The 24432-nt window shown below is 51.3% G+C and overlaps 1 protein-coding gene across 1 annotated transcript in view; it reads left to right on the forward strand.

Moving 5' to 3' along the window:
- The window catches only part of JAK1 (Janus kinase 1), a 178369-nt gene that overhangs the window by 56180 nt on the left and 97757 nt on the right, over positions 1-24432 (forward strand). The window contains exons 6-9 of the mRNA XM_075320348.1: positions 8442-8605; positions 10280-10598; positions 11283-11462; positions 12355-12512. Coding sequence (XP_075176463.1) covers positions 8442-8605; positions 10280-10598; positions 11283-11462; positions 12355-12512 — 821 coding nt within the window. The remainder of the gene's footprint in view (positions 1-8441; positions 8606-10279; positions 10599-11282; positions 11463-12354; positions 12513-24432) is intronic.

The raw sequence follows: 24432 nt of genomic DNA on the forward strand, positions 1-24432 counted from the left end.
GACACACCCCAAATTTAGAGGAACAAAAAGCGTAAAAAAAAAAAAAAAAAATATATAGGGTGTGTTTTATAATCTGGTGGTGTCTTACCAGGGAGTGGGGGCAGCAGTAGAGCGGGGGTCACAGAAAGCAGGGACGGTACTGGAGTACTGCAATGCTGCGAGTGGTACAGAGGTGGTCCAGATACTCACTGCAGCACTGCTCTGTGCGGGGCCGGTGACGCCGCTCCGCTCTGTGCGGGGCCGGTGACGCGGCTGCTGTGTGCGGGGGTGGGGGGCGATGAGTCACCAGCCATTCTGAAGATGTTGGCGGTCGGCGGTGAGTGCTTCAAATAATGGCGGCTGGAGTCGGCGCGTGCGCAGATGAGAGCTTGAGCTGAGAGCTCTATCTGCTCATGTGCTGACCCTAGGTGCCGTTATTTGAAACCTTAACCGCCGACATCTTCAGAATGACCGCCCGCTGAGCAGAACGGAGCAGCCGAGCAGAGCACCCCCCACACAGAGCAGAGCTGGATTTTAAGACGCACCCCTCGTGTGTGTATATATATATGTGTGTATATATATATATATATATATATATAGATTATATATATATATATAGATATATATATATATATATATAGATATATATATAGATATATATATAGATATATAGATATCTATATATATAGATATCTATATATATAGATATCTATATATATATCTATATATATATCTATATATATATCTATATCTATCTATATCTATATCTATATCTATATCTATATCTATATCTATATCTATATCTATATCTATATCTATATCTATATCTATATCTATATCTATATCTATATCTATATATATATATATATATATATAATATAATATTATTAGTGCCTACAAGTAGTATTCAACCCCCTGCAGATTTAGCAGGTTTAATAAGATGCAAATAAGTTAGAGCCTGCAAACTTCAAACAAGAGCAGGATTTATTAACAGATGCATAAATCTTACAAACCAACAAGTTATGTTGCTCAGTTAAATTTTAATAAATTTTCAACATAAAAGTGTGGGTCAATTATTATTCAACCCCTAGGTTTAATATTTTGTGGAATAACCCTTGTTTGCAATTACAGCTAATAATCGTCTTTTCTTTATCGTTCCTATGGGAGACCCAGACCATGGGTGTATAGCTACTGCCTCCGGAGGACACACAAAGTTACTACACTCAAAACGTGTAGCTCCTCCCTCCTAGCATATACACCCCCTGCTAGCCAGTCCTAGCCAGTTTCATGCTTTGTGTCAGGAGGATCACACACACACATGCATCCTTTTTTGATTTTTCATTTTTGCTAAAGATTTGGAAGAAAAGCGGGTCCACTGGACCCCCGGCATGTCCCTTCACACTCCCCTGGCGGCAGTGCTGTTAAGGTTGACTTCAGGGCAGAAATCCCTTCATGCCGCGCTCCTTCACCATCCCTTGTGGGCTCTGGCTTGAAGTTAGAGCCAACACGGTTCTCACTGCCTTGCAGGAGACCGGCCTCCATCCGCAGCCCTTTGGCAGGACCCTGCTGGACGGAGCACTGGACCCCCACCCCACCAGGGATTGGACCCTGCGTCTCGAAGCTAAGTATAGAGACGTTATTCAAGGGTCCTTCTACAATGTGGAGCTTTTATTGGGGGGACAGTGATTTATGTTGATAATGCTGTTTTTTACAGTTTTTCCGGCCAGTTTCTCAGTTTTTACTGAGTACCGCGCCGATGATGCCTGATTTTCGGCCGCATGTATAACTCTAGGCCCCGGCTTCAGCCGCGGCCTAGTTTCGTTTTGTTCCCCTGCCGGCCGCTCTGCACAGGGGACGACACTCCGTTTTAGGACATGATTCCCTCCCCTGTACATGCCTTAGCCCTCCGATTCCCGCTCCTAGGTTAACCCCCGCCCCCCCCCTCACTCTGGCGCCATTTTCTCAGCGTTCTTAGTACGCTGATCGGCGCTGGCTGCTCTGCAGTGCAGAGGGAGTGGATATATGGCTGGGGGTCCAGGCTTGGAACCTGGGGGGGCACTCACAATAGCGGCCTGATAAGTCACAACCTCTGGTTGTGCACTTTTATACACGATCAGTGCATTCTGAGGGAGTTAATTCTTTATTATAGAACCTCCTCAGCAGCATGTCTCACACTAGGAGCAAAGCTCCAAGGCTGTACACTACATGTTCTGCATGTAAACTCATATTGCCTGAACCGGCACGGACCCACACTGTAATGGTCCTTATGTGGTGCCTCTGCCTGGAGTCTCCCCAGGCTGACCCCTGTCTCGGGTATTCTAGACATTCTAGACATAGCCCCCCCACCTCTGCAGCATGTCTCACAGAGCGAGGCTGCAGGCTGTTTTTAGTATCCACTGCTGGTAGTCTCATACGGCTGTACCGAGCTCATAACCACTGTGGCCCCTCTGCTTGGAGGCTCATTCATGGTCCCTCCAGCCGCTCCGGTTTCGGTGGCTGACCCCTGGAGGAATCTTTTTCCAGGGGTCGGCCTGTCCCGGCATCTGCTGAGCATGCAGCCCCCTTCTCAGGGCGTTTTCTGCTCGCTCAGCAAACCTCACAGACCCCGTCCTCCTGACTGGGAGACGCAGGGTCCCCTATCCTCCCCGTCCCGCAGCTCCGATTACGAGCTGACTCACTGGACGAGGAAGATGTCTCTACCAGGGGCTCGGACGCTACTTTAGGTACTTTGATCCGTCCGTAGGTGACGCGGATGCGAATGATTGGATTGCGTCCATTATACTTGTATTGGACCTCCATCCGCCTGTATCAGGGGAGTATTCCCCGCTGGCAGAAAGGCATCAGTATACCTTTAACAAGACGAGGAGTGTGTTCCTTAACCACTCCAGTTTTCAAGCGTCCAAGCCCGCAGCCTGTGCTGCAGATCCCACAGCGGGGTTCTGCTGCCTGACTCCCCCTCCCATCAAAGGTGGTCAAGGAGTGTACTCATTTGCCAAGGGTGGCCACTCCGGTGTCTAGACTTTCAGCCCGGATAGTGGTATCAGTGGCTGACGGCACCTCTATAAGGATCCCACGGTACATTAATTTTGTACTGGACCTCAATCCGCCGGAGTTACCTTATCTAGGTGAACACAACGTGTGTTCCTTAACCACTCCAGTTTTCAGTGGCCAGCCCAGGGTCCACTCTGACAGTCGCTTCCCATGAAGCGTGATTCTGAGGACTGTGTTTCCCCTGTCCACCAATAGTGGTCAAGAAGTGGGCTCATTCACCTCAGGTGGCTCAGCCCGGACCGTTATGTCGGTGGCTGACGGCTCCTCAGAGGAGATGCATTCCCTCACAGGGACTCTATGCCCAAAACGGTTGCCTGAACTTCCAGACTTCAGTCTTTTCATCCTCTGCCAGGTCTGCCATGCTGGACACCGCACGGCGGTGGTCTTCGCTACTTTCCTCGCTATCCGCAGGCTCCTGTGGCTTCGGAAATTGAAGACAGATGCCTCTATAGAGGTTCCTTGCTAGGCTCCCCTTTCGTGGGACCAGTCTCTTCGGAACCAACTGGATGAAATTTAGGAAGCTCTTGGCGGGGAGTGTTCTTCCTTGCCACAAACCTAAACCAGGGAACCTGTCCAGGGCAGGAATCAGTTGAGGTTTCGGTGGTTTCCGTTCATCCATCTGATCGTCCTCTAGCTCGGCCTAGGTTCATAGAACCAATTGGCTTGAAGCTGCGTCTTCAGAAGACCGCAGGAGATGCTGCCACTTAGTCAGCTTCCTCCGAGCTATCTAGCCACGCCAACCTCCTCCTAGTCGGTGGCAGGCTCTCTCCACTTGGCGACGTATGGTTCTAACACGTCTCCGTTCAGTGGGGGTGGGATTATATCTCCCATGGCTACAGGATGGAGTTCTGTCCACCCGCCAAACAGATTTTTTCTGTTACCTCCTCCCGGCTCCAAGGCCGCCGCCTTCTCTTAAGCCGTGGCATTTCTTGCAGGCCAATGGAGTAATTGTACCGAATCCCGGCTGGGAACGGTTCTGAGATTTTTGTTTAAATCTATTTCTAGTCCCCGAAGAGGGCGGTGCCTTCCGACCTGGATCTTTAGCTTTTCAAGCATGGTCAGGTGTGGCATTTTCACATGGAGTCTCGGTCTTGTTCCGTGTGTTTTTTTCACCGGATCAATCAAGAACCCAAGGAGATTCCCTCGCAGCCTTCGGCATCAGAGATGCTTTTCTGCAACGGTCAATCGCAGTTTCACACCAGCGTTGACTGCGTTTTGCCATCAGAGTGGTCCAATTCGTGGCTCTTCCCTTGGGGTTGGCCACGGCCCCTCGAGTATTCTCATTGGGGCTGCTGTGATTAGGGTCCTGCACCCCTAGGGATTGACAGTGATCGTTTGCCCTAGACGGCCTTCTCAGGCCTTCATCCAGTGCAGACTCTTACCAGAGTACTTCGCTTACTCTCGCCACTCTAACCTATTCGGGTGGCTTGTCATTCTGTTCAAGTCCACTTTGACTTCGAACCAGAGGTTCTCAAGGACGCAATTCGAGACTGTCGGCTCTTGTGAAGCCGCTCTTAGTCGATCAGTAGTCCCTCCGCTGGCGGTCGACGTCGTTCTATCAGACACCAAATACAGGTGCTGGTTAGACGGTGGCGTCAATGGAAGCGATTCCTTGCCCAGTTTCTCCTGTGCCCTCTGAGACTGGATGTTGTCCGCTGTACACGCGAACTCCCTCCTTTCACGGGGTGGTGGCTTTGCCACTGACCTGGGGCTCGTTTTCAGGGGTGGTTTCGACCACTCTGTCTCGGGGACGCTCCTTCCTGGCCCCGTCCCAGGTGATTCTCACCAGGGTGCTGGTCTTTCCGCCTTGGGAGCATTATATCTCCACCGCGGAGCGCAGGGCGCTTGGACTCTGTCCGAATCAGCCCTCTAGATCAATGGGCTAGAAATCAGAGCTGTATTCTAGCTCTCTAAGCCTTCACCATCTGTTGGCGGCTAGGCGCATTCGAGTTCAGTCGGATAACGTTACAGCGTTTTCCTACATCAATTTCCAGATCGGGACACTCACCCGCCTGGCAATCTTGGCGCCTCAACATTCTTCACTGGACAAGGGACTCCTAGTCCACCGTATCCGCAGCCCACATCCTAGATGTCAAAACTGCGGGCAGATTATTTCAGCTGTCCAACCGTGGTCCACAATCCTCAGGTTTTGCGGTAGACACACTGGTTCATGTTTGATCCCAGCTTCGTCTCTACCTCTTGCCCAGAGCCCTGCACAAGATCAGGGAAGGGGGCCGTCGGGTCATTCTCTTACAGACTGACCCAGGCAGGCTTCGTATCCTGACCTGCTCCTTCTGTCCGTTGGATTGCCATGGCATCTTCCGGTCCGTCCAGACCTTTTCTCAGAAGGTCCGTTTTTTCCGTCAGAATTCTGGATTCTCAGATTGACGGCGTAGCTATTGAGTCCTGGATCTTGGCGACTTCTGGTATCCTTCCTGAAGTCATCTCCGCTATGACTCGAGCTCCAAGGTGTCCTTGGACCTTTTTAGCCTTGCCGACCCTCCTGTCCCTTCCACAGTCCGGTCTACAGCTAGGACTATCCCTCATTAAGGGACAGGTCTCCGTTCTGTCGGTATGTGCCAGCGGCATATCGTCCGGCTGGCTCCGGTGCGCTCCTTTAAGGGCGCGTCTCACATCATTCCGCCTTTCCGGCGGTCTATGGAGCCCTGGGACCTTAATCCGGTCCTCCCGGTTCCCGGAAACCCCCCTTTGCGCTTCTTAGGGAGGTTTCTTTGTTTCATCTTTCACAGAAAGTAGTCTTTCTAGTGGCTATAATTTCCTGCCAGGGAGTTCTGGCTGCACTCTCTCTGAGTCACCCCCTTTTTTGGTCTTTTGCATCAAGACAAGGTGGTCTCCGTCCGACTCCGGACTTTTTTCCCTAAGGTGGTTACTGCTTCCACCTTATCCGGGGCAATTTTCCTGCCTTCCTTTTGTCCGGCTCCTGTTCATCGCTTTGAGAAAGCGTTGCATATCCTGGATCTGGTGCGGGCGCCCCGGATCTAGGTGTCTCGCACCGCCGTTATTAGGCGGTGCACCTCTCTCTAGTACTGACTGCTAGTCAGCATAGCGGTCTCTCTGCATCTAAGCCGACCCTTGTTCGTTAGCTTAGGTCGGCCATTTCCGAGGCCTACAAGTGTACTCAAGTGCCTTCCCCGCTGGGGATCAGAGCACATTTGATCAGACCTGTCGGTGCCTTTTCGGCTTTCAGGCACCAGGCTACGGCTCAGTAGGTCTGTCAGACGGCAGCTCGAATTAGTCTGCATACTTTTTCGAAGCTCTATCCAAGGCATGCTCTTGCTTTGGCAGACGCGGGCTTCGGCAGACGCATCTTTCAGGTGTCTGTCGCCCATTTGTGAAGTTGGGTTTTCCTGCTTCTCAGTTGTCTGTTTATTCCCACCCATGGACTGCTTTTGGACGTCCCATGGTCTGGGTCTCCCATAGGAACGATAAAGAAAAAGAGAATGTTGTTTACTTACCGTAAATTCTTTTTCTTATAGTTCCGTCATGGGAGACCCAGCACCCTCCCTATTGCCTGTTGGCAAGTTTCTTGTTCCGTGTGTCTTCACCGGCTGTTGTTGTAGACAGAGGCTCCGGTTGTTCCGGATTTTACTCTATCTCTACTTGTGGGTGGATGTCCTCCTTCAGCTTTTGCACTAAACTGGCTAGGACTGGCTAGCAGGGGGTGTATATGCTAGGAGGGAGGAGCTACACGTTTTGAGTGTAGTAACTTTGTGTGTCCTCCGGAGGCAGTAGCTATACACCCATGGTCTGGGTCTCCCATGACGGAACTATAAGAAAAAGAATTTACGGTAAGTAAACAAAATTCTCTTTTTATAAGACCTGATCAGGCCGGCACAGGTCTCTGGAGTTATCTTGGCCCACTCCTCCATGCAGATCTTCTCCAAGTTATCTAGGTTCTTTGGGTGTCTCATGTGGACTTTAATCTTGAGCTCCTTCCACAAGTTTTCAATTGGGTTAAGGTCAGGAGACTGACTAGGCCACTGCAACACCTTGATTTTTTCCCTCTTGAACCAGGCCTTGGTTTTCTTGGCTGTGTGCTTTGGGTCGTTGTCTTGTTGGAAGATGAAATGACGACCCATCTTAAGATCCTTGATGGAGGAGCGGAGGTTCTTGGCCAAAATCTCCAGGAAGGCCGTGCTATCCATCTTCCCATGGATGCGGACCAGATGGCCAGGCCCCTTGGCTGAGAAACAGCCCCACAGAATGATGCTGCCACCACCATGCTTGACTGTAGGGATGGTATTCTTGGGGTCAGATGCAGTGCCATCCAGTCTCCAAACGTCACGTGTGTGGTTGGCACCAAAGATCTCGATCGTGGTCTCATCAGACCAGAGAACCTTGAACCAGTCTGTCTCAGAGTCCTCCAAGTGATCATGAGCAAACTGTAGACAAGCCTTGACATGACGCTTTGAAAGTAAAGGTACCTTACGGGCTCGTCTGGAACGGAGACCATTGCGGTGGAGTACGTTACTTATGGTATTGACTGAAACCAATGTCCCCACTGCCATGAGATCTTCCCGGAGCTCCTTCCTTGTTGTCCTTGGGTTAGCCTTGACTCTTCGGACAAGCCTGGCCTCGGCACGGGTGGAAACTTTCAAAGGCTGTCCAGGCCGTGGAAGGCTAACAGTAGTTCCATAAGCCTTCCACTTCCGGATGATGCTCCCAACAGTGGAGACAGGTAGGCCCAACTCCTTGGAAAGGGTTTTGTACCCCTTGCCAGCCTTGTGACCCTCCACGATCTTGTCTCTGATGGCCTTGGAATGCTCCTTTTGTCTTTCCCATGTTGACCAAGTATGAGTGCTGTTCACAAGTTTGGGGAGGGGTTAATTAGTCAGAAAAGGCTGGAAAAAGAGATAATTAATCCAAACATGTGAAGCTCATTGTTCTTTGTGCCTGAAATACTTCTTAATACTTTAGGGGAACCAAACAGAATTCTTGTGGTTTGAGGGGTTGAATAATAAATTACCCTCTGAATAAACTTTTCACAATTTTTAAAAAAAAAAAAAGAAAAAAAAAAGAAATAACATTCTATTTTTGCTGCAGTGCATTTCACACTTCCAGGCTGATCTACAGTCCAAATGTCACAATGCCAAGTTAATTCCGAATGTGTAAACCTGCTAAATCTGCAGGGGGTTGAATACTACTTGTACGCACTGTGTATGTGTGTGTATATATATATATATATAGATAGATAGATAGATAGATAGATAGATAGAGAGAGAGATATATATATATATATATATATATATATATATATATATATGTGTATATATTATAAATTTATCTATTTGCTTCTATAAAGTAGAATGTTTTTAAATTTTTAAAAAGTTTGAAAATATTAATATAATATTTATTTCACCCCCCCCCCCTTGCTTTGACATTGCCGCTAGGGTCAATACGAGCTGGTGAAGTGTCTGGCGCCTGTTCGGGACCCCAAAAGTGACCACGAGATGCATGAAATAGAGAACGAGTGCCTCGGGATGGCAGTGCTGGCGATCTCACACTACGCCATCAAGAAGAACATGCAGTTGCCAGAACTTCCCAAAGATATAAGGTTAGTGATCAGGTCACCAGTCGTCCCCTCCATAGCTTCTCATATTTTTAGTCCAACATTGCGGTCCCGTTGTCTATGGAGAAAGCAGCGCCCCATGTTTATCTGCAGAGCTTGTTGGGGGCAACAGAAATTATACTGGGTTCCTCCCTCTAGTGCTTAATTCTTGCAATTTCCCAGGTATGCCAAAGGCACTGGTGATCTTTGTGTCAAAAATTAGATGAGCACAATTTACAATCAGATAAACATAATGTAGCAAATTTCATTATTTTTCACATTTCATAGAAGGTGTCCGGCTTTTCCATTGCAATCAGTGCGCGCACGTTATTTCTTCAGTATCTTATACTTTTGCATAATTTATTTTTTTTGCTGTCTGTAATTTTTTAAAATTTATATATACATCTAACAATTTACTGCAATTTCAGGAAAGTCGCTCTTGTAAGATTTGTAGTGTAATTATCTTGCGTTTTTTTTTTCTGAGAATTCTTATTCCATACTGGGGTTTTTTTGTTCTCCCCTGCTGTTTTTTTTTTCTCCTGGTTTTCCCACCAAAGTACCCAATAGCTATCTGCTCTGATTACTGCATTTTTGCAGTATTTTTTTTTTTTCCTTTGGCTTCAAGTTCTCTGGGGGTTTTTTTTGTGCAGATTTGATGCAGCTTTTTTGTACAGAAATGCCTGGATTTTGCACCATTTTAAAACACTGAATTTATTTATTTTTCTTTCATTTTATTTTTTAAGTTTGCCATAGAAGCTTATAGGGAAAATGCACCAGGAAAATCACTCTTCAGCAGTGTCTTTAAAATTACATCGTGTAGTTTTGTGAACTGACATCCACTTTGCTTGAAATTTTAAACCCAGCTGAAAAAAAGAGCCGTTTATGCCAAGTGTTTACATGGTCTTATAGTGACCATATCAATTAGGTGAATATACGATGAATTGCCGACTATGTGTCAAGACTTTTTGACAACACTTGGCGGCACAAAACAAAAAAAAAGAGTGTACGTGTGTTCAGGTGGCAGGAGCTCTGGGTATTTCACGTACAGCCATATTAGATGTATTAGAAGGATACATTTGGGCTGTTGCGCAGTCTGTGATCATTTGGTTAGACATGGCTACAAGCGTGCAGGAAGCTCGGCATGCTGCGGCTCGGCATGTTGTGGCTCAGCACAATGCGGCTCGGCATGCTGTGGCTCGGCACAGTGTGGCTTGGCATGCTGTAGCTCAGCACAATGCGGCTCGGCACGCTGCGGCTCAGCACAATGCTGCTCGGCACGCTGCGGATCAGCACAATGTGGCTCGGCATGCTGCGGCTTGGCACGCTGCGGCTCAGCATGTTGTGGCTCGGCATGCTGCGGCTTGGCACAGTGTGGCTTGGCATGCTGTGGCTCAGCACAATGTGGCTCGGCACGCTGCGGCTCAGCACAATGTGCCTCGGCATGCTGCGGCTCAGCACAATGTGGCTCTGCATGCTGCGGCTCAGCACGTAGTGGCGTGGCATATTGCGGCGCGGCACATTGCGTCTCTCTCTTTATCATGCTCTAGCAACAGGAAACTGTTGCACAAAAAATCATACAGCTGCAAACGATGACAATCTGTATAATAACTTTGTGTTGTCTCAGTTGCGGTTGTTTCTTAAGATTAATAAATCTGTGACTTCTCCCGATTTATCTTCCAGTTACAAAAGATATATTCCCGAAACGTTAAACCGGACGATAAAACAGAGGAACATTCTCACCCGACTGCGGATCAACAACGTCTTCAGGAACTTCCTGAAGGAATTCAACAATAAAACCATCTGTGACAGCAGCGTCTCGCCCCATGATCTGAAGGTGAAGTACATGTCCACCCTGGAGACACTGACGAAAAATTACGGAGCAGAGATCTTCGAGGCAACGTCTTTAAAAATCAACTCAGAGAAGCCGTATAACAGTCACGAGGTGCACGAAGTTATGGTTACCGGAAACGATGGGATTCTATGGAGGCCGAAACCAGTGGTAAGTAATAGGCGATTCCAAACCAGGAGTTTCATTTCCACTTTCCTAAGAGGTTGATGATTCAGGACAAGTACAATCCTCCTTTTGGGGCAGAGAGTCGCTACGTCTGGAAGAGGATGCTGATCGGTGGGTACAGCAAGTGCAATATGCAGGCAGTGGAGATCAGATTTCTGCCATTGCTTGCGCCTCTATGGGATAAGTAATTATAGCCTTCACTTAGTTTTGTTCCTGAATGGACCAAAATAGGACACGTTTCATTAATGGTTGTTTCAGAGAACAAGGGTTTCCTGTATGGGAGGAAGTAGATAAGGCCGAGGCCTGGACACCCATCGGTACGTCACTAAGTCCTGATTGCTTGTGATCACCGCGCCCTGCGAGGTTGATTTTATTGTGGAGCCATAAATATTGTCTACTTTTATTATAACCGAAGTTATGAAGCTGAGTGTTTGCCGTAAAGCGTCTGCTGCTTGTGACTGTCTGCTGAGTATAAGAGGACAATGCATTGCCGCACGTGTAACAATTGCATGCTGTTAGAAAAGTGTTTTTGTGAATAGGACCCATAAGTTTTCGACCCCCAAAGTGTCATTTGTGTAACGGTATCCGATATGTAAATATAGTTTGCACAGGATGGAAAATTATCCCACTTTGCTGATATCTGTCTTGTATCGATCATTCTACCTCCAGCCTGATCCCAATGAAAAAGAGAAAAAAACAAAGAAGAAGAAAGAAAACCATAAAAACAAGAATGACACAAAGTTGAATAAGAAGAACCAATGGAGCTGCTTCTCCTACTTTCCCGAAATCACTCACATCGTCGTTAAGGAAGACACGGTCATCATAAATAATCAGGACAACAAGTGCATGGTAAATAGCAGACAATGGCGAGGCTGTGGTTATACTGCCGGCATCAGCTGCATCAGGTGGGCAGGATACTGCTGCAGGCAAAGATGATGGAAACCATGGCAGGGTCTATTGGGATCCAGTGGTGCCCATCCTAGAGAGCGTTGAGGCCTCTAGTATAAACGAAAGTCAGAACAGTAGGGTGAAGGTTGCCTTATCCTTATAGTCTGCAACACTAAGGGTATGTGCCCACGTAGCAGATTTGTGTGTAGATTTTCTGTACACACAACTGCATGTTTTGGTAGGAAAAACGCAGCAGAATTTTTTTTTTTTTTTTTTAAATTTCGTGTACACGGGGTTTTTAATGAGTTTTTCCTGAGTTTTGACTTCATAGCGATCACGGGGGTTCCTGTGCTGTACCCCTGCGATCGCCGTTAGGTCTCCGGCTGATGTTACAGCTGAAACCTGGCTTTCACTGCCAGTAGCAGTGCCCACGGTGCTCCCAGTAGTTTAACCCCCTCAGCTACGTTACGGAGCTACGGATCGCCTCACAGACCATGCCGGATGCATGGTGTGTGAGGCGAAGTGTCAACGCTGCAAATGCAGCGCTGACAGATATAATCCACTGCAGTGATCAAGCGCGAGCTCTGCAGTGGATCAGTGATCAGATGCATGAAAAAAAAAAACGCAGAAAGAATTGACGTGCTGCAGATTTTTATCTGCAAGGAAAAAAATCTGCAACGTGTGCACAGCAAGTCAGGATTCTCATAGACTTTGCTGGGATATATTTTTCCATGCAGTATTAATCAAGATGTGCAAGAAAAAATGCAGCGTGGGCACACAGGCTAATACAGTACAATAAATCTATCCCATTATACATTTGATTCGTACGAATTGTTTGTAATGTTTCATGTAGGAGCTGAAAGTCTCCTCTCCAGAGGTGGCGCTCTCCTTGACAGCCTTGATTGATGGATACTTCAGACTCACGGCAGACGCTCACCACTATCTCTGCAATGACGTTGCTCCCCCTCTGCTAGTGCACAACATAACGAACGGTTGTCATGGGCCAATATGGTAAGTGATTAAGTGAGACTTTAGTTGTACATCACTGGTGTATATCCAATGTGCTGTAGTATCAAACCACTGACAGGTGACGTGAATGATGTGTATTATCTGGTGACAATGGCTCCTGTCAGTGATTGCTCACTTGCTGCCTAATACATATAACCAATAATTTCTGGATGTGTTGGGAGCAGTATAAATGGACAGACTTAAAGATCTAAACGACTGTGACAAGGGCCAAGTAGTGATGTCTAGACAAACGGTCAGAGCATCCAGTATACGGCAGGTCTTGTGCGGCATCCCTGGTATACGTTCAGTCCTGTGGGGTGCCTCTGGTATAATAATATAATATAATTGGTCCTATAGGGCGTTCCTGGTACTCGGTTGGTCCTGTGGGGGCATCCCTGGTATACAGTCGGTCCTGTGTGGTGTCTCTGGTATTCGGTTGGTCCGGTGGGACGTCTCTGGTATACGGTCAGTCCGGTGGGACACCCCAGGTGTAAATTCAGTCCTGTAGGTAGTGTATATGCCACACCACACGACTTGTAGAACTTGAAGAGCCGATAACTTGGTTGGTCAGAGAGGGGGAGCTGCTTAATATGGGGCTCAGTTTTAATGTTATGGCTAATTGATGCATAATGGATTTTAAAGAGGACCTGTCACCAAGTCTACAGAGTCCAGGTTTTGCTGTTATTTCTTCATCGTTCCTTATGGGAGACCCAGACCATGGGTGTATAGCTACTGCCTCCGGAGGACACACAAAGTACTACACTAAAAGTGTAGCTCCTCCCTCCGAGCATATACACTCCCCGGATGACAAATCCAACCAGTTCAATGCTTTGTGTTCAGGAGGTCACACACACACACATGCATCCTCTGATTTTTGATTTTTGATTTCAAAGATTTGGAAGAAAAGCGGGTCCAATCTGGACTCCCGGCATGTCCCTTCTCACCCCACTGTGTCGGCGGTGCTGTTAAGGTTGATTTTACAAGGCTGGAGCCTTCACATGCCGCGCTCCTTCACCATCCCCTGAGGCTCTGGCTTGAAGTGGGAGCCATCTCGGTTCTCACTGCTTTGCAGGAGACCGGTCTCCATCCGCAGCCCTGTTCAGGATCCTGACGGACGGAGCGCTCACCCCCAGGGACCTGGCACCTGCGTCTCACAAGCTAAGTACTGAGACGTTATTACCACAGACGGTGGTCTTTCCAGGGGTCCCTTGTACTTTATATATTGGGGAGAGTGTGTTATATAACTGTGTTAACATTTCTGGCCGGTTCTCCAGTTTTCACTGGAGAACCGCGCCGATGGTGCCTGCACGCTGGCCGCATGTTTAAATCTAGGCCCCGGCTTCGCCTGAGGCCCAGTTTCGATTCTCTTCCCCTGCATGTCAGTCAGTGCAGTGGGACAGTGGCTCCGCCCAGCGGCTGTTCAGCACAGGGAACGGACACTCCTCACTGAGGAAAGATTCCCTCCCCTGTATACCTCATTTGCCCTCCGGAGCCCGCTCTCAGAGTAGGCCCCGCCCCCTCTCCTCGCTGCGGACGCCATTTTCTCAAGAGCCCCCACTTCTGCAGCATGTCTCTTATCAGAGCAGGGCTGCAAGGCTGTTCTTATTATGCACTGCATGTAGACTCGTACTGCCTGTACCGAGCACATAACCACATTGTGATGCTTGCTCTAACATAGTGGTGCCTCAGCCTGGAGGCTCATCCCCAGTGGTCCCTCCGGCTGCTCCGGCTCCGGTGGCTGAACCCCCGGCTTGGGTAGAATCCCTCTCTCCAGGGGACAGCTGTCCCGAACACTGCTGAGCATGCATCAGCCCCCTTCTCAGGGCGCTTCTGCTGCTACGGCTCGCTCAGCAAAGCTCACAGAGGATTCTTCATCTGGTCTCAGACCCCGTTCTCCTAAAATGGAGACGCAGGGTCCCCTTTCCCTCCTCGCCCCGCGGCTCTGGTTCACGAGCTGACTCGCAGGATAAGGAGGATGCCTTACTGGGGGCTCGGACGCTTCTCCATGTACCCCATTGATCTGTCCGAAAGTGACGCAGATGCTAATGATTTGATTGCGTCCATTATATTTGTACTGGACCTCAATCCGCCTGTATCAGGGGAGCACCCCTCTCTGGCAGAAAAGCATCAGTATACCTTGCCTAAGAGAACAAGGAGTGTGTTCCTTATCCACTCCAGCTTTCAGGTCACTGTGACCAAGCCCAGAGCCTGTCCTGACAGACGCTTTCCAAAGCGTGGTTCTGATGACTGTTTCCCCCTTCCACCAGTGGTGGTCAAGGAGTGGGCTCATTCACCAAGGGTGGACCCTCCGGTGTCTAGACTTCAGCCCGGACAGTTGTATCAGTGGCTGACGGCACCTCTCTAAGGATCCCACTGTCCGCCAGGTTGTCCTTCTGGCCAAATCTATATATGAGGCGGCAGGGGCCTCGTTCTCCCCATCTTTTGCAGCAGTGCGGGCTCTCAAAGCCATCTCTGCTTCTCGGGAGGAGATGCATTCCCTCACCAGGGACTTTATGCCCGAAATGGTTGCCTTAACTTCCAGGCTTCAGTCTTTTCATCCTATGCCATGTCTGCCATGCTGGAGACTGTCACCGCACTGCGGTGGCCTCGGCTACTTCCCTCGCTATCCGCTGGTTCCTGTGGCTTCGAGAGTGGAAGGCAGATGCTTCTTAAGAAGTTCCTTGCTGGACTCCCTTTTGCTGGGACCAGTCTATTCGGTGAACAACTGGATGAAATTATTCAGGAAGCTTTTGGCAGGAAGAGTACTTCCATGCCACAACCCAGGAAACCTGTCCAGGGCAGGAACCAGTCGAGGTTTCGTTCCTTTCGTTCCTCTAACTGGTCGTCCTCTAAGCCCTCGGCCTCGTCCACTAACTCAGCCAAGGTCCGTAAACCAACTGGCGCATGAAGCCGCGTCCTAAGTCGGCAGGAGCTGCTGCCACCAAGGCAGCCTCCTCTTGATTATCTGGCCACGCCAGTAACGTCCTTGGTCGGTGGCAGGCTCTCCCTCTTGGGCGACGTGTGGTTTCAACACGTCTTCGATCAGTGGGTGTGGGTTACCATCTCCCACGGCTACAGAATAGAATTCTATCCAGCCCGTCAAACAGATTTTTTTCTGTCAACTCCCCCCTGCTCCAAGGCCGCCGCCTTCTCACAGGCCGTGGCATTCTTGCAGGCCATTGGAGTAATTGTACCAGTTCCCGACTGGGAACGGTTCTGAGATTTCTACTCGAATCTCTTCCTAGTCCCCAAAAAGGACGATGCTTTCCGACCTGGATCTCAAGCTTCTCAACAAGCATGTTCATGTGCGGCAATTTTGCATGGAATCTCTGCGATCAGTCAATGACCCAAGGAGATTTCTTAGCATCCATCGACATCAGAGATGTCTATCTGCATGTGCCAATCGCAGTTTCACACCAGCGTTGGCTACGTTTTGTAATCGGAGAGGAACATTTCCAATTCGTGGCTCTCCCCTTGGGGTTAGCCACGACCCCTCGTGTATTCACCAAGGTCATGGCAGCAGTGGTTGCGGTTCTGCTCCTCCAGGGGTTGGTAGTGATTCCTTACCTGGACGACCTTCTAGTCAGGGCTTCATCCAGTGCAGACTGTCAGCGGAGTGTCTCGCTCACTCTCAGCGGAGTGTCTCGCTCACTCTCAGCGGAGTGTCTCGCTCACTCTCAGCGGAGTGTCTCGCTCACTCTCAGCGGAGTGTCTCGCTCACTCTCAGCGGAGTGTCTCGCTCACTCTCAGCGGAGTGTCTCGCTCACTCTCAGCGGAGTGTCTCGCTCACTCTCAGCGGAGTGTCTCGCTCACTCTCAGCGGAGTGTCTCGCTCACTCTCAGCGGAGTGTCTCGCTCACTCTCAGCGGAGTGTCTCGCTCACTCTCAGCGGAGTGTCTCGCTCACTCTCAGCGGAGTGTCTCGCTCACTCTCAGCGGAGTGTCTCGCTCACTCTCAGCGGAGTGTCTCGCTCACTCTCAGCGGAGTGTCTCGCTCACTCTCAGCGGAGTGTCTCGCTCACTCTCAGCGGAGTGTCTCGCTCACTCTCAGCGGAGTGTCTCGCTCACTCTCAGCGGAGTGTCTCGCTCACTCTCAGCGGAGTGTCTCGCTCACTCTCAGCGGAGTGTCTCGCTCACTCTCAGCGGAGTGTCTCGCTCACTCTCAGCGGAGTGTCTCGCTCACTCTCAGCGGAGTGTCTCGCTCACTCTCAGCGGAGTGTCTCGCTCACTCTCAGCGGAGTGTCTCGCTCACTCTCAGCGGAGTGTCTCGCTCACTCTCAGCGGAGTGTCTCGCTCACTCTCAGCGGAGTGTCTCGCTCACTCTCAGCGGAGTGTCTCGCTCACTCTCAGCGGAGTGTCTCGCTCACTCTCAGCGGAGTGTCTCGCTCACTCTCAGCGGAGTGTCTCGCTCACTCTCAGCGGAGTGTCTCGCTCACTCTCAGCGGAGTGTCTCGCTCACTCTCAGCGGAGTGTCTCGCTCACTCTCAGCGGAGTGTCTCGCTCACTCTCAGCGGAGTGTCTCGCTCACTCTCGCCACGCTTGCAAGTCCACTCTGACCCCGACCCAGGAACTTACGTACCTAGGGATGCAATTCGAGACTCTGCTGGCACTTGTGAAGCTGCCCTTAGTCAAACAGCAGTCCTTTCATCTGGCGGTTCGCTCTCTGCTGAGGCTCCGCCGTCATTCCATCAGGCACCTCATGCAGGTGCTGGGTCAGATGGTGGCGTCAATGGAGGCGGTTCCCCTTGCCAGCTCCATCTGCGTCCTCTGCAGCTGGACATTCTCCGCTGTTGGGACAAGGAACCTCTTCCTTGCACAGGCTGGTGGCTCTGTCGCCACAGACCAGGAGCTCTCTTTAAGTGGTGGCTTCGGCCCCTCTCTCTGTCCCAGGGACGCTCCTTTCTGGCCCCGTCCTGGGTGATTCTCACCACGGATGCCAGTCTATCCGGCTGGGGAGCAGTGTTTCTCCACCACCGAGCACAGGGCACTTGGACTCCGTCCGAATCAGCCCTCTCGATCAATGTGCTGGAAATCAGGGCTGTACTCCTAGCTCTCGTAGTTTTTCACCACCTGTCGGCGGGCAAGCACAGTCCAGTCAGTCCAGTCAGACAACGCGACAGCAGTTGCCTACATCAATCACCAGGGCGGGACTCGCAGCCGCCTAGCAATGTTGGAAGTTCAACGTATCCTTCAGTGGACAGAGGACTCCAAGTCCACCATATCCGCAGTCCACATCCCAGGCGTAGAAAATTGGGAGGCAGATTATCTCAGCCGTCAAACCGTGGACAGCGGCGAGTGGGCCCTGCATCCGGCAGTGTTCCGGTCAATTTAGCAGGCGGGGCACTCCGGAATTGGATCTAATGGCATCCCGGCACAACAACGAGGTCCCGGTTTACGTGGCTCGCTCCCACGATCCTCAGGCCTTGGCAGCGGACGCGCTGGTTCCAGATTGGTCCCAGTTCCGTCTGGCCTACGTGTTTCCCCCCCATAGCTCTCTTGCCCAGAGTCCTGCGCAAGATCAGAATGGAGGGCCGTCGGGTCGTACTCATCGCCCCAGACTGGCCCAGGCGAGCTTGGTTCCCTGACCTGCTCCGTCTGTCCGTAGAGGTGCTGTGGCATCTCCCGGACCGACCAGACCTTCTCTCACAAGGTCCGTTTTCCGCCAGAATTCTGCGGCTCTCAGATTGACGGCGTGGCTCTTGAGCCCTGAATCCTTACGGCTTCAGGCATTCCTTCCGAGGTCATCTTCACTATGACTCAGGCTCGGAAGTCTTCCTCGGCCAGGATTTACCACAGGACTTGGAGAATTTTCCTGTCCTGGTGTCGTTCTTCCGGCCATGCTCCTTGGCCGTTTTTCCTTGCCGACCATCCTGTCCTTTCTACAGTCCGGCCTGCAGCTAGGACTGTCCCTCAATTCCCTCAAGGGACAGGTCTCGGCTCTGTCAGCGTTGTTCCAGCGGCGTATCGCCCGGCTGGCCCAGATGCGCACCTTCATGCAGGGCGCATCTCACATCATTCCGCCTTACCGGCGGTCTCTGGATCCCTGAGACCTTAATCTGGTCCTCATGGCCTTACAGAAACCCCCCTTTGAGCCTCTTAGGGAGGCTTCGTTGTTTCGTCTTTCACAGAAAGTGGTCTTTCTGGTGGCCATAATTTCTCTCAGGAGAGTCTCTGATTTGACTGTGCTCTCTTCGGAGTCACCCTTTTTGGTTTCTTTCACCAAGACAAGGTGGTTCTCCGTCCGACTCCGGACTTTCTCCCTAAGGTGGTGTCTCCTTTCCACCTTAACCAGGACATTTCATTGTCCTCCCTTTGTTCGGCCCCTGTGCATCGCTTTGAGAAAGCGTTGCATGCTTTAGATTTGGTGCGGACGCTCCGGATCTGTGTCACGCACCGCTTTTTTTTTTTTAGGCGGTGCACCTCTCTTTTTGTGCTGACCACAGGTCAGCGCAAGGGTCTCTCGGCTTCTAAACCGACCCTAGCTCGTTGGATTAGGTCGGCCATATCCGATGCCTACCAATGTTCTCAGGTGCCTCCCCCGCCGGGGATTAAGGCGCACTCGACCAGAGCTGTCGGTGCCTCTTGGGCTACGGCTCAGCAGGTCTGTCAGGCTGCCACTTGGTCTAGTCTGCACACCCTTTCGAAGCACTACCAAGTGCATGCTCATGCTTCGGCAGATGCGAGCTTGGGCAGACGCATCCTTCGGACGGCTGTCGCCCATTTGTGAAGTTAGGTTTCGCCTACTTCTCAGTTTTCTGTTTATTTCCCACCCATGGACTGCTTTGAGACGTCCCATGGTCTGGGTCTCCCATAAGGAACGATGAAGAAAAAGAGAATTTCTTTGTCGCTCCTAATTGGGAGACCCAGACAATTAGGTGTATAGCTACTGCCTCCGGAGGCCACACAAAGTATTACACTCAAAAGTGTAAGGCCCCTCCCCTTCTGGCTATACACCCCCCCGTGGGATCACGGGTTCCTCAGTTTTATGCTTTGTGCGAAGGAGGTCAGACACGCACGCATAGCTCCACTGTTTAGTCAGCAGCAGCTGCTGACTATGTCGGATGGAAGAAAAGAGGGCCCTTACAGGGCCCCCAGCATGCTCCCTTCTCACCCCACTCTCTGTCGGCGGTGTTTGTTAAGGTTGAGGTACCCATTGCGGGTACGGAGGCTGGAGCCCACATGCTGATTCCTTCCCCATCCCCATTAGGGCTCTGGGTGAAGTGGGACTTTACCGGTCTCCAGGCACTGAGACCGTGCTCCATCCACAGCCCCTGGAGAAGCCGCTGGATATGGAGCTGAGTATCGTCAGGGACAGGGCCCTGCTTCGTCAAGGTACTCTGTGTCCCCGTGCATACCGCGCGCACACTGCAGCCTTGCTGGGTGTGTTAGTGCGCCGGGGACAACAGCGCTGCTGCGCTTGTGCCATTTCCTCACTACAGCTCTGCTGAGTGAGTAGACTTAGTACGAACGGCCGCGCCGGCCGCTGGGGTCAGTTATCACTGCGACGCGGCTGGGACTTGTGGTGCGCCGGGGACTTCCGCGCTGGCCGTGCATATATGACGGCCGCGCTTATTACTACAGTCCCCGGCTTTTGCGGCCTAGTTTGTTTCGTTCCCCGCCTCCGCACCTGCCAGTCAGGAGGAGGGCGGGACGCTGTACAGACCATCAGCGCTGAGGGCTGGAGTCTGTTTTACATACTCCAGCCCTCACACTAGGCACAGTAGGACGCAGTTTCCCGCACTTTGTTTGTGGCACGCCCCACGGTCCGCCCCTCTTCACAGAACGCCGGCAGCCATTCCTGTCTGCACGCTGAGCTGCAGAGGGGAGACGGGGAGACCCAGACACGGGATTCTACGACCTCACACCCGCTTTTCAGCGGGCGGTAAGCAGCCCTCAGGGGCTCTCCCCCACTTGTGCCGTAGTGTACTTTGTATTTTGTGCTTGCAATACTTTGCACTGTACGGTCGCTGGTGATTCTCGGCTATATACCCTCCTAGATTACAAGGAGGCAACAGCATGTCGTCCGCAAAACGCAAGGGTGCCAAGGCACAGACTTTATATGCTGCTTGTACCGCATGTGGGGCTGCTCTACCGGCAGGTTCCACTGACCCCCATTGTGTGCAGTGCTCGGCCCCTGTGGCACTTGCTCAGCCGGGGCCTCTGCTAGAGGTGGCCCAGGGTGTACCACCTGTGAATGCTGTCCAGGTGACAGGGACGGAGTTTGCAGCTTTTGCTGACAGATTGTCTATGACTATGTCTAAAATTCTTGAAACATTGCAGTCTAGACCGGTATCTCAGACCATGGGCACTGTTGAATCATTGCTCCCTGGTCCCCCTCAGCTGGAACACTTCCGAGCTCAGGGGGTGTCACATGCACCCCAGGGTGACGGCTCTGACTCGGACGACAGTCCCAGACAGCCTAAGCGGGCTCGCTATTAGGGGCCCTCAACTTCATCTCACTGGTCAGGGTCCCAGCGGGACGACTCTATGGGTGATGAGGCGGATGTAACTGATCAGGATTCTGATCCTGGGACCGCTCTCAATCTGGATACACCGGATGGTGACGCCATAGTGAATGATCTTATAGCGTCCATCAATAAGATGTTAGATATTTCTCCACCAGCTCCTCCTGCGGAGGAGTCAGCTTCACAGCAGGAGAAATTCCATTTCAGATATCCCAAGCGTAAATTAAGCACTTTTCTGGACCACTCTGACTTTAGGGACGCAATCCAGAAACACCACGCTTATCCTGATAAGCGTTTCTCCAAACGGCTTAAAGATACACGCTATCCTTTTCCCCCTGACGTGGTCAAGGGCTGGACCCAGTGTCCCAAGGTGGATCCTCCAATCTCCAGGCTTGCAGCTAGATCCTTAGTTGCAGTAGAAGATGGAGCGGCACTTAAAGATGCCACTGACAGACAGATGGAGCTCTGGTTGAAATCCATCTATGAAGCTATTGGAGCGTCGTTGGCGCCAGCATTCGCAGCCGTATGGGCACTCCAAGCTATTTCAGCTGGGCTTACCCAGGTTGACACAGTCACACGTACATCTGCTCCGCAGGTGGCACCATTGACCTCTCAAATGTCTGCATTCGCGTCTTACGCGATTAATGCTGTCCTGGACTCTACGAGCCGTACGGTGGTGGCGTCAGCCAACTCCGTGGTGTTACGCAGAGCCCTGTGGTTGAGAGAATGGAAGGCAGATTCTGCTTCCAAGAAGTGCTTAACCAGTTTGCCTTTTTCTCGTGACCGATTGTTTGGTGAGCGTTTGGATGAAATCATTAAACACTCCAAGGGAAAGGATTCATCCTTACCTCAACCCAGACAAAACAAACCCCAACAGAGGAGGGGACAGTCTGGTTTTCGGTCCTTTCGAGGCTCAGGCAGGTCCCAATTCTCCTCGTCCAAAAGGACTCAAAAGGATCAGAGAGGCTCAGATTCTTGGCGGTCTCAATCACGCCCAAAAAAGACAGCCGGAAGAACCGTTACCAAGACGGCTTCCTCATGACTTTCAGTCTCCTCTCTCCGCATCCTCGGTCGGTGGCAGGCTCTCCCGCTTTGGCGACATTTGGCTGTCACAGGTCAAAGACCGTTGGGTGAGAGACATTCTGTCTCACGGGTACAGGATAGAGTTCAGCTCTCGTCCCCCAACTCGTTTCTTCAGAACTTCTCCACCGCCCGACTGAGCCGATGCTCTGCTGCAGGCGGTGTCCGCTCTAAAGGCGGAAGGAGTGGTGACTTCCGTTCCTCTTCAGGAACAAGGTCACGGTTTTTACTCCAATTTGTTTGTGGTGCCAAAGAAGGACGGGTCGTTCCGTCCTGTCCTGGATCTAAAGCTGCTCAACAAACACGTAAAAACCAGGCGGTTCCGGATGGAATCCCTCCGCTCCGTTATCGCCTCAATGTCTCAAGGAGATTTCCTAGCATCAATAGACATCAAGGATGCTTATCTCCACGTGCCGATTGCGCCAGAGCATCAGCGTTTTCTACGCTTCGTTATAGGAAGCGAACACCTGCAGTTCGTAGCTCTACCTTTCGGGCTGGCGACAGCCCCTCGGGTCTTCACCAAGGTCATGGCAGCAGTAGTAGCAGTCCTGCACTCGCAAGGTCACTCTGTGATCCCGTATTTGGACGATCTACTTATCAAGGCACCCTCTCAAGAGGCATGCCAACACAGCCTGAACGTGGCACTGAAGACTCTCCAGAGTTTCGGGTGGATTATCAACTTTTCAAAGTCAAATCTAACCCCGACCCAATCACTAACATATCTTGGCATGGAGTTTCATACTCTCTCAGCGATAGTGAAGCTTCCACTGGACAAGCAGTGCTCGCTACGAACGGGGGTGCAATCTCTCCTGCAGGGCCGGTCGCACCCCTTGCGGCGCCTCATGCATTTCCTAGGGAAGATGGTAGCAGCAATGGAAGCAGTCCCTTTCGCGCAGTTTCATCTGCGTCCACTACAATGGGACATTCTCCGCCAATGGGACGGGAAGTCGACGTCCCTCGACAGGGTTGTCTCCCTTTCTCAGACAGCCAAGGATTCTCTCCGGTGGTGGCTTCTTCCCACCTCATTGTCAAAAGGAAGGTCGTTCCTACCCCCATCCTGGGCAGTGGTCACGACAGATGCGAGCCTGTCAGGGTGGGGAGCAGTGTTTCTTCACCACAGGGCTCAAGGTACGCGGACTCGGAAAGAGTCCACCCCTCAGATCAATGTTCTGGAAATCAGAGCAGTCTATCTTGCCCTGCAAGCCTTCCAGCAGTGGTTGGGAGGCAAGCAGATCCGAATTCAGTCGGACAATTCCACAGCAGTGGCATACATCAACCACCAAGGGGGAACATGCAGTCGGCAAGCCTTCCAGGAAGTCCGGCGGATTCTGACGTGGGTGGAAGACACAGCATCCACCATATCCGCAGTTCACATACCAGGCGTGGAAAACTGGGAAGCAGACTTTCTCAGTCGCCAGGGCATGGACGCAGGGGAATGGTCCCTTCACCCGGACGCGTTTCAGGAGATCTGTCGCCGCTGGGGGAGGCCGGACGTCGACCTGATGGCGTCACGGCACAACAACAAGGTCCCGGTTTTCATGGCACGATCTCACGATCACCGAGCTCTGGCGGCAGACGCCTTAGTTCAAGATTGGTCGCGGTTCCGGCTACCTTATGTGTTCCCACCTCTGGCATTGTTGCCCAGAGTGCTCCGAAAAATCAGGTCCGACTGCCGCCGCGCCATTCTTGTCGCTCCAGACTGGCCAAGGAGGTCGTGGTACCCGGATCTGTGGCACCTCACGGTAGGCCAACCGTGGGCGCTTCCAGACCGCCCAGACTTGCTGTCTGAAGGGCCGTTTTTCCATCTGAATTCTGCGGCCCTGAACCTGACTGTGTGGCCATTGAGTCCTGGATCCTAGCGGCCTCAGGTTTATCTCATGAAGTGGTTGCCACCATGAGACAGGCTAGGAAACCATCCTCCGCCAAGATCTACCACAGGACGTGGAAGATATTCCTATCCTGGTGCTCTGCTCAGGGAGTTTCTCCCTGGCCATTTGCATTGCCTATTTTTCTTTCCTTCCTGCAGTCTGGGTTGGAAAAAGGTTTGTCGCTTAGCTCCCTTAAAGGTCAAGTCTCCGCGCTATCTGTATTTTTTCAGAAACGCCTAGCGCGACTTCCTAAGGTACGCACGTTCCTGCAAGGGGTTTGTCATATCGTTCCCCCTTACAAGCGGCCGTTGGAGCCCTGGGATTTGAACAAGGTTCTAATTGCTCTCCAGAGGCCGCCTTTCGAGCCTATGAAGGAGGTTTCCCTCTCTCGGCTTTCACAGAAAGTGGCTTTTCTAGTGGCGGTCACGTCTCTTCGGAGAGTGTCCGAGCTGGCGGCGTTATCTTGCAGATCTCCCTTCCTGGTGTTTCACCAGGACAAGGTAGTTCTGCGT

This window comes from Anomaloglossus baeobatrachus, chromosome 8 (genome assembly GCF_048569485.1).
Source record: "Anomaloglossus baeobatrachus isolate aAnoBae1 chromosome 8, aAnoBae1.hap1, whole genome shotgun sequence".
Taxonomy (NCBI): domain Eukaryota; kingdom Metazoa; phylum Chordata; class Amphibia; order Anura; family Aromobatidae; genus Anomaloglossus; species Anomaloglossus baeobatrachus.